The sequence below is a fragment of the Salvelinus fontinalis genome, chromosome 11, assembly GCF_029448725.1.
Source record: "Salvelinus fontinalis isolate EN_2023a chromosome 11, ASM2944872v1, whole genome shotgun sequence".
Classification (NCBI taxonomy): domain Eukaryota; kingdom Metazoa; phylum Chordata; class Actinopteri; order Salmoniformes; family Salmonidae; genus Salvelinus; species Salvelinus fontinalis.
The window spans coordinates 2347132-2357131 of record NC_074675.1 but is presented as its reverse complement, the minus strand read 5'-3'; the positions used below and the strand labels follow the sequence as shown (position 1 = coordinate 2357131).

Genomic DNA, 10000 nt, shown 5'->3' with positions numbered 1-10000 from the left:
AATAGCTAGTCTCTCCTGCATGCTAAGTGGGGTGGACGCTGTGTGAGTGCTGTGTTGAATAGCTAGTCTCTCCTGCATGCTAAGTGGGGTGGAGGCTGTGTGAGAGCTGTGTTGAATAGTCAGTCTCTCCTGCATGCTAAGTGGGGTGGAGGCTGTGTTGAATAGTCAGCCTCTCCTGCATGCTAAGTGGGGTGGAGGCTGTGTGAGAGCTGTGGTGAATAGCTAGTCTCTCCCGCATGCTAAGTGGGGTGGAGGCTGTGTTGAATAGTCATCCTCTCCTGCATGCTAAGTGGGGTGGAGGCTGTGTTGAATAGTCATCCTCTCCTACATGCTAAGTGGGGTGGAGGCTGTGTGAGTGCTGTGTTGAATAGTCAGTCTCTCCTGCATGCTAAGTGGGGTGGAGGCTGTGTGAGTGCTGTGTTGAATAGTCAGCCTCTCCTGCATGCTAAGTGGGGTGGAGGCTGTGTTAGAGCTGTGTTGAATAGTCAGCCTCTCCTGCATGCTAAGTGGGGTGGACGCTGTGTGAGAGCTGTGGTGAATAAAGAGGTGCTGATACACATTGATCAGCGTACCAGGGGTTCCACCCACATCTACACTCCACAGACAACATGATCCATACAGGCCACCGTACACAACAGCCCCATTACCATAAGCTGTAACTCACTTTACCACCAGGGGAAAAGCATCATCAAGGCACTAAAACAATGGAGCCGAGTAGGAGGTGTAGTGAACGTGTCAGGGGCCGGCTACTCTGGCTTCAGGGGCCAAGAGTAAACATTTAGAGTAAACCCTCAGAGTAAACCCTTAGAGTAAACCCTTAGAGTAAACCTTTAGAGTAAACCCTTAGAGTAAACCCTCAGAGTAAACCCTCAGAGTAAACCCTCAGAGTAAACCCTCAGAGTAAACCCTTAGAGTAAACCCTTAGAGTAAACCGTCAGAGTAAACCCTTAGAGTAAACCCTTAGAGTAAACCCTTAGAGTAAACCCTCAGAGTAAACCCTCAGAGTAAACCCTTAGAGTAAACCTTTAGAGTAAACCTTTAGAGTAAACCCTTAGAGTAAACCCTTAGAGTAAACCCTTAGAGTAAACCCTCAGAGTAAACCCTTAGAGTAAACCCTTAGAGTAAACCCTCAAAGTGAACCCTTTGAGTAAACCCTAAGAATAAACCCTCAGAGTAAACCCTCAGAGTAAACCCTCAGAATAAACCCTCAGAGTAAACCCTTAGAGTAAACCCTTAGAGTAAACCCTTAGAGTAAACCCTCAGAGTAAACCCTTAGAGTAAACCCTTAGAGTAAACCCTTAGAGTAAACCCTCAGAGTAAACCCTTTGAGTAAAACCTAAGAATAAACCCTCAGAGTAAACCCTCAGAGTAAACCCTCAGAGTAAACCCTTTGAGTAAACCCTTAGAGTAAACCCTCAGAGTAAACCCTCAGAGTAAACCCTTTGAGTAAACCCTAAGAATAAACCCTTAGAGTAAACCCCTAGAGTAAACCCTTAGGTGAATTACTGTGCATGGTGCTAGAATTAAGCAATGAGGCACGAGGGGGTGTGGTATACGGCCAATATACCACGGCTAAGGACTGTTCTTATGCACGACACAACGCGGAGTGCCTGGATACAGCCCTTAGCCGTGGTATATTGGCCATATAGCACAAACCCCCGAGGTGCCTTATTGCTGTTATAAACTGGTGGTATACGGTCTGATATACCACGGCTGTCAGCCAATCGGCATTCAGGGCTCGAACGACCCAGTTTATAATGTAGTATAAGGGAGTGTTTAGGTGATTTATAATGCTAGAGTGATTGAGACTATGACATCACCACTCACTTTCCCAGGTAGTCCCAAACTAGCCCTCCCATTGGCTGAGAGCCAGAGGTCACAGAGGTTGACACCTGCTGAGGCTCATGGGAACGCCACAGGTGGGAGCGGGAGGGGGCCGGCAGGGACGGCTGCCTGAGAGCCAGGCGGATACAGACATATTTGTACACAGACACGTACAAACGTACAAACGTACACACACACACACACACACACACACACACACACACACACACACACACACACACACACACACACACACACACACACACACACACACACACACACACACACACACACACACACACACACACACACACACACACACACACACAGTGCATTCACAAAGAGCACTGTAGCATGAGGACATGCAGTACTGTACTGTCAGTAGTTAAAACAGACAGAAAGCAGGCAGGCAGACAGACAGACGACAGAGGTTATATATTATTGTAGAGAACAGACAGACAGAAGACAGAGGTTATATATTATTGTAGAGAACAGACAGACAGAAGACAGAGGTTATATATTATTGTAGAGAACAGACAGACAGAAGACAGAGGTTATATATTATTGTAGAGAACAAACAGACAGACAGACAGACAGAGGTTATATATTATTGTAGAGAACACACACTCTTACTTCTCCAGTTCATTGATCTTCTTGTCCTTGTCGTTCTTCTCGTTCTCCATCTCTCTGAGGATCTCCAACAACCGGTCCACCTCCACCTGGGCCTTCCCAGAATCTTCTCTGTGCCGAGTCACTTCCTGTTCCAGAGTGACGATCCGTTCTGACAGCTCCGTGTTGGCCTGGGCTTCCAGCACGGCATTCTGGGCCTGGACAGAGGGCAGGGGTCAGAGGTCAGTGGTTAGAGGTCACGATAACATCGCATGGTCACTGGTAGTGCGACATCACGTGAGTTTGGATTTTGCCCTGATGCCTGAGCCCTATACAGCTGTTCTCAAGTCTGTCCTGCCTCCCTCTGGCCCTGAGGCCTGAGCCCTATACAGCTGTTCTCAAGTCTGTCCTGCCTCCCTCTGGCCCTGAGGCCTGAGCCCTATACAGCTGTTCTCAAGTCTGTCCTGCCTCCCTCTGGCCCTGAGGCCTGAGCCCTATACAGCTGTTCTCAGACCTGTCCTGCCTCCCTCTGGACCTGAGGCCTGACCCCTATACAGCTGTTCTCAGACCTGTCCTGCCTCCCTCTGGCCCTGAGGCCTGAAGTCTTTACAGCTGTTCTCAAGTCTGTCCTGCCTCCCTCTGGCTCTGAAGCCTGAGCTCTATACAGCTGTTCTCAAGTCTGTCCTGCCTCCCTCTGGCCCTGAGGCCTGAGCCCTATACAGCTGTTCTCAAGTCTGTCCTGCCTCCCTCTGGCCCTGAGGCCTGAGCCCTATACAGCTGTTCTCAAGTCTGTCCTGCCTCCCTCTGGCCCTGAGGCCTGAGCCCTATACAGCTGTTCTCAGACCTGTCCTGCCTCCCTCTGGACCTGAGGCCTGAGCCCTATACAGCTGTTCTCAGACCTGTCCTGCCTCCCTCTGGCCCTGAGGCCTGAGCCCTATACAGCTGTTCTCAAGTCTGTCCTGCCTCCCTCTGGCCCTGAGGCCTGAGCCCTATACAGCTGTTCTCAAGTCTGTCCTGCCTCCCTCTGGCCCTGAGGCCTAAGCCCTATACAGCTGTTCTCAAGTCTGTCCGGCCTCCCTTTGGCCCTGAGGCCTGAGCCCTATACAGCTGTTCTCAAGTCTGTCCTGCCTCCCTCTGGCCCTGAGGCCTAAGCCCTATACAGCTGTTCTCAAGTCTGTCCTGCCTCCCTCTGGCCCTGAGGCCTGAGCCCTATACAGCTGTTCTCAAGTCTGTCCTGCCTCCCTCTGGCCCTGAAGCCTGAGCCCTATACAGCTGTTCTCATGTCTGTCCTGCCTCCCTCTGGCCCTGAGGCCTGAGCCCTATACAGCTGTTCTCAGACCTGTCCTGCCTCCCTCTGGCCCTGAGGCCTGAGTCCTATACAGCTGTTCTCAAGTCTGTCCTGCCTCCCTCTGGACCTGAGGCCTGAGCCCTATACAGCTGTTCTCAGACCTGTCCTGCCTCCCTCTGGCCCTGAGGCCTGAGCCCTATACAGCTGTTCTCAAGTCTGTCCTGCCTCCCTCTGGCCCTGAGGCCTGAGCCCTATACAGCTGTTCTCAAGTCTGTCCTGCCTCCCTCTGGCCCTGAGGCCTAAGCCCTATACAGCTGTTCTCAAGTCTGTCCGGCCTTCCTTTGGCCCTGAGGCCTGAGCCCTATACAGCTGTTCTCAAGTCTGTCCTGCCTCCCTCTGGCCCTGAAGCCTGAGCCCTATACAGCTGTTCTCAAGTCTGTCCTGCCTCCCTCTGGCCCTGAGGCCTGAGCCCTATACAGCTGTTCTCAAATCTGTCCTGCCTCCCTCTGGCCCTGAGGCCTGAGCCCTATACAGCTGTTCTCAAGTCTGTCCTGCCTCCCTCTGGCCCTGAGGCCTGAGCCCTATACAGCTGTTCTCAAGTCTGTCCTGCCTCCCTCTGGCCCTGAAGCCTGAGCTCTATACAGCTGTTCTCAAGTCTGTCCTGCCTCCCTCTGGCCCTGAGGCCTGAGCCCTATACAGCTGTTCTCAAGTCTGTCCTGCCTCCCTCTGGCCCTGAGGCCTGAGCCCTATACAGCTGTTCTCAAGTCTGTCCTGCCTCCCTCTGGCCCTGAGGCCTGAGCCCTATACAGCTGTTCTCAAGTCTGTCCTGCCTCCCTCTGGCCCTGAGGCCTGAGCCCTATACAGCTGTTCTCAAGTCTGTCCTGCCTCCCTCTGGCCCTGAGGCCTGAGCCCTATACAGCTGTTCTCAAGTCTGTCCTGCCTCCCTCTGGCCCTGAGGCCTGAGCCCTATACAGCTGTTCTCAAGTCTGTCCTGCCTCCCTCTGGCCCTGAGGCCTGAGCCCTATACAGCTGTTCTCAAGTCTGTCCTGCCTCCCTCTGGCCCTGAGGCCTGAGCCCTATACAGCTGTTCTCAAGTCTGTCCTGCCTCCCTCTGGCCCTGAGGCCTAAGCCCTATACAGCTGTTCTCAAGTCTGTCCTGCCTCCCTCTGGCCCTGAGGCCTGAGCCCTATACAGCTGTTCTCAAGTCTGTCCTGCCTCCCTCTGGCCCTGAAGCCTGAGCCCTATACAGCTGTTCTCATGTCTGTCCTGCCTCCCTCTGGCCCTGAGGCCTGAGCCCTATACAGGTTTTCTCAGACCTGTCCTGCCTCCCTCTGGCCCTGAGGCCTGAGCCCTTTACAGCTGTTCTCAAGTCTGTCCTGCCTCCCTCTGGCCCTGAAGCCTGAGCCCTATACAGCTGTTCTCAGACCTGTCCTGCCTCCCTCTGGCCCTGAAGCCTGAGCCCTATACAGCTGTTCTCAGACCTGTCCTGCCTCCCTCTGGCCCTGAGGCCTGAAGTCTTTACAGCTGTTCTCAAGTCTGTCCTGCCTCCCTCTGGCTCTGAAGCCTGAGCTCTATACAGCTGTTCTCAAGTCTGTCCTGCCTCCCTCTGGCCCTGAGGCCTGAGTCCTATACAGCTGTTCTCAAGTCTGTCCTGCCTCCCTCTGGCCCTGAGGCCTGAGCCCTATACAGCTGTTCTCAAGTCTGTCCTGCCTCCCTCTGGCCCTGAGGCCTGAGCCCTATACAGCTGTTCTCAGACCTGTCCTGCCTCCCTCTGGACCTGAGGCCTGAGCCCTATACAGCTGTTCTCAGACCTGTCCTGCCTCCCTCTGGCCCTGAGGCCTGAGCCCTATACAGCTGTTCTCAAGTCTGTCCGGCCTCCCTCTGGCCCTGAAGCCTGAGCCCTATACAGCTGTTCTCAAGTCTGTCCTGCCTCCCTCTGGCCCTGAGGCCTGAGCCCTATACAGCTGTTCTCAGACCTGTCCTGCCTCCCTCTGGCCCTGAAGCCTGAGCCCTATACAGCTGTTCTCAAGTCTGTCCTGCCTCCCTCTGGCCCTGAAGCCTGAGCCCTATACAGCTGTTCTCATGTCTGTCCTGCCTCCCTCTGGCCCTGAGGCCTGAGCCCTATACAGCTGTTCTCAGACCTGTCCTGCCTCCCTCTGGCCCTGAGGCCTGAGCCCTTTACAGCTGTTCTCAAGTGCCTCCCTCTGGCCCTGAAGCCTGAGCCCTATACAGCTGTTCTCAGACCTGTCCTGCCTCCCTCTGGCCCTGAGGCCTGAGCCCTATACAGCTGTTCTCAGACCTGTCCTGCCTCCCTCTGGCCCTGAAGCCTGAGCCCTATACAGCTGTTCTCAAGTCTGTCCTGCCTCCCTCTGGCCCTGAAGCCTGAGCCCTATACAGCTGTTCTCATGTCTGTCCTGCCTCCCTCTGGCCCTGAGGCCTGAGCCCTATACAGCTGTTCTCAGACCTGTCCTGCCTCCCTCTGGCCCTGAGGCCTGAGCCCTTTACAGCTGTTCTCAAGTCTGTCCTGCCTCCCTCTGGCCCTGAAGCCTGAGCCCTATACAGCTGTTCTCAGATCTGTCCTACCTTCCGTCTCTGTGTTCTTTGGAAGCAGCTCTAAGGCCTCCAACACTGACCTGAGGACAGGGAGGGCCACGCCTCCAACACTGACCTGAGGACAGGGAGGGCCACGCCCCCAACACTGACCTGAGGACAGGGAGGGCCACGCCCCCAACACTGACCTGAGGACAGGGAGGACCACGCCCCCAACACTGACCTGAGGACAGGGAGGGCCACGCCTCCAACACTGACCTGAGGACAGGGAGGGCCACGCCCCCAACACTGACCTGAGGACAGGGAGGGCCACGCCCCCAACACTGACCTGAGGACAGGGAGGACCACGCCCCCAACACTGACCTGAGGACAGGGAGGGCCACGCCCCCAACACTGACCTGAGGACAGGGAGGGCCACGCCCCCAACACTGACCTGAGGACAGGGAGGGCCACGCCCCCAACACTGACCTGAGGACAGGGAGGGCCACGCCTCAAACTTTATGTATGTTTCTCTTTCTTCTCCTCATTTCAGCTCCATGCAGGCCACGCCCAAACCAAACAGATAGAACCCATGCTAGGGTGGGGGTGAACGGAGGGACACACACACAGCTCACGACAGCCAGGCACCTGCTCTAACCATGGGAGGGGTGATGATGGAATAGAGGGGGAATAGAGGGGGAAAATAGGGCGTATAGAGGGAGTATAGAGTGGGAAAAGAGGGGTAATAGAGGGGGTATAGAGGGGGAATAGATGGGGTATAGAGGGGGTATAGAGAAGGGAATAGATGGGGTATAGAGGGGGTATAGAGAAGGGAATAGATGGGGTATAGAGGGGGTATAGAGGGGGAATAGAGGGGGTATAGAGGGAGAATAGAGGGAGAATAGAGGGGGGAAAGAAGGGGTATAGATGGGGAATAGATGGGGTATAGAGGGGGTATAAAGAGGGTATAGAGAGGGAATAGAGGGGGTATAGAGGGGTAATAGAGGGGGGATAGAGGGAGAATAGAGGGGGTATAGAGAGGGAAAAGAGGGGGAATAGAAATCAAATCAAATCAAATTGTATTTGTCACATACACATGGTTAGCAGATGTTAATGTGAGTGTAGCGAAATGCTTGTGCTTCTAGTTCCGACAATGCAGTAATAACCAACAAGTAATCTAACCTAACAATTCCACAACTACTACCTTATACACACAAGTGTAAAGGGATAAAGAATATGTACATAAAGATATATGAATGAGTGATGGTACAGAACGGCATAGGCAAGATGCAGTAGATGGTATAGAGTACAGTACATACATACAGTACATACATATGAGATAGAGGGGGTGTATAAGGGGGTATAAAGGGGGAATAGAGGGGGTGAGGGGTGAGAACAAGGGATACACACGTAAGACCCAGCTGAGCTGGCTATCCTCCCCCTCCCCTGCCTTCCCCAGAGGTTAGCTGTCTGTGACGTCAAGCCCCAGTAGGAGAGGAAGAGGCTGGGTGTATGGGGCTGGTTAGGGGGCTGGTTAGGGGGCTGGTTAGGGGGCTGTCTAGGGGGCTGGTTAGGGGGCTGGTTAGGGGGCTGTCTAGGGGGCAGAGAAGAGGCTTGGTGTAAGGGGCTGGTTAGGGGGCTGGTTAGGGGGCGGTCTAGGGGGCAGAGAAGAGGCTGGCTGTACGGGGCTGGTTAGGGGGCTGTCTATGGGGCAGAGAAGAGGCTGGGTGTATGGGGCTGGTTAGGGGCTGTCTAGGGGGCAGGGAAGTGGCAGGGTGTACGGGGCTGGTTAGGGGCTGTCTAGGGGGCAGGGAAGTGGCTGGCTAAGTTGACTTGGGCTGGGTAATGTCCCATGTCTTGGGCCCTCAGGGTTAGCTGTCTGTGGTGCCCAGTCCCAGACCAAGAGGCTGGCTAGGGGACAGGGACGGGTCACGGAGGACATAGTGACAGTTCCAGCACTGTTGAGTGTGTTCCACATGCTGCCACAACCTCAGCTAACCCTGTGACATCAGAGCAGGGCTGGGACATGCGCTGAAGAGGAACGGACTGGGGGAAATGACTAAGGTCTCTAATGTGTGTGTGTGTGTGTGTGTGTGTGTGTGTGTGTGTGTGTGTGTGTGTGTGTGTGTGTGTGTGTGTGTGTGTGTGTGTGTGTGTGTGTGTGTGTGTGTGTGTGTGTGTGTGTGTGTGTGTGTGTGTGTGTGTGTGTGTGTGTGTGTGTGTGTGTGTGTGTGTGTGCGTGTGTGTGTGTCCTCCACATAAATCTGCCTGTCTAAGCGTGTCTCCATATACTCCATCCCAATTATTCAAGTCCCATTCATGTCTTCTGGCCCTGAGCAGGGAACTAAGTTTAGACACTACATGCTTTAGTTTAAACGTAACTGGTCAGTCTAATGTGAAATCATTAAGTCAATTTCCCCTCAGTGAACAGAGTCAGTCTGGAGGACAGGGGGAATCAGACCACAGTGAACAGAGTCAGTCTGGAGGATAGGGTGAATCAGACCACAGTGAACAGAGTCAGTCTGGAGGATAGGGTGAATCAGACCACAGTGAACAGAGTCAGTCTGGAGGATAGGGTGAATCAGACCACAGTAAACAGAGTCAGTCTGGAGGACAGGGGGAATCAGACCTCAGTGAACAGAGTCAGTCTGGAGGATAGGGTGAATCAGACCACAGTAAACAGAGTCAGTCTGGAGGACAGGGTGAATCAGACCACAGTGAACAGAGTCAGTCTGGAGGACAGGGTGAATCAGTCCACAGTGAACAGAGTCAGTCTGGAGGACAGGGTGAATCAGACCACAGTGAACAGAGTCAGTCTGGAGGACAGGGTGAATCAGACCACAGTGAACAGAGTCAGTCTGGAGGACAGGGTGAATCAGACCACAGTGAACAGAGTCAGTCTGGAGGACAGGGTGAATCAGTCCACAGTGAACAGAGTCAGTCTGGAGGACAGGGTGAATCAGACCACAGTGAACAGAGTCAGTCTGGAGGACAGGGTGAATCAGTCCACAGTGAACAGAGTCAGTCTGGAGGACAGGGTGAATCAGTCCACAGTGAACAGAGTCAGTCTGGAGGACAGGGTGAATCAGACCACAGTGATGTCTAGAATAATAGAGGTAGTGTTGCTATGACTACTGCAGACAAGGGCATGGAGGGGTGAGAGATGAGAGAGAGAGAGACAGCCTATTAGATATGGAGGGGTGAGAGAAGAGAGAGAGAGAGACAGCCTCTTAGATATGGAGGGGTGAGAGATGAGAGAGAGAGACAGCCTCTTAGATATGGAGGGGTGAGAGATGAGAGAGAGAGAGACAGCCTCTTAGATATGAGGGGTGAGAGAAGAGAGAGAGAGAGAGACAGCCTATTAGATATGGAGGGGTGAGAGATGAGAGAAAGAGAGACAGCCTCTTAGATATGGAGCTGGGTAAACAGCTACACCACAGATCAGTCAGGTCAGTCAGATAGATCAGTCAGGTCAGTCAGATAGATCAGCCAGGTCAGTCAGGTCAGTCAGGTCAGTCAGGTAGATCAGTCAGATCATTCAGGTCAGTCAGATAGATCAGCCAGGTCAGTCTGGTCAGTCAGATAGATCAATCAGGTAGATCAGCCAGGTCAGTCAGGTAGATCAGTCTGGTCAGCCAGGTAGATCAGTCAGGTCAGTCAGGTAGATCAGTCAGGTCAGTCAGGTAGATCAGTCAGGTAGATCAGTCAGGTCAGTCAGGTAGATCAGTCAGGTAGATCAGTCAGGTCAGT

The 10000-nt window shown here is 53.6% G+C and overlaps 1 protein-coding gene across 1 annotated transcript in view; it reads right to left on the bottom strand.

Moving 5' to 3' along the window:
* The window catches only part of LOC129864882 (ELKS/Rab6-interacting/CAST family member 1-like), a 169715-nt gene that overhangs the window by 134955 nt on the left and 24760 nt on the right, over positions 1 to 10000 (bottom strand). Inside the window, exon 4 of the mRNA XM_055937181.1 lies at positions 2458 to 2651. Coding sequence (XP_055793156.1) covers positions 2458 to 2651 — 194 coding nt within the window. The remainder of the gene's footprint in view (positions 1 to 2457; positions 2652 to 10000) is intronic.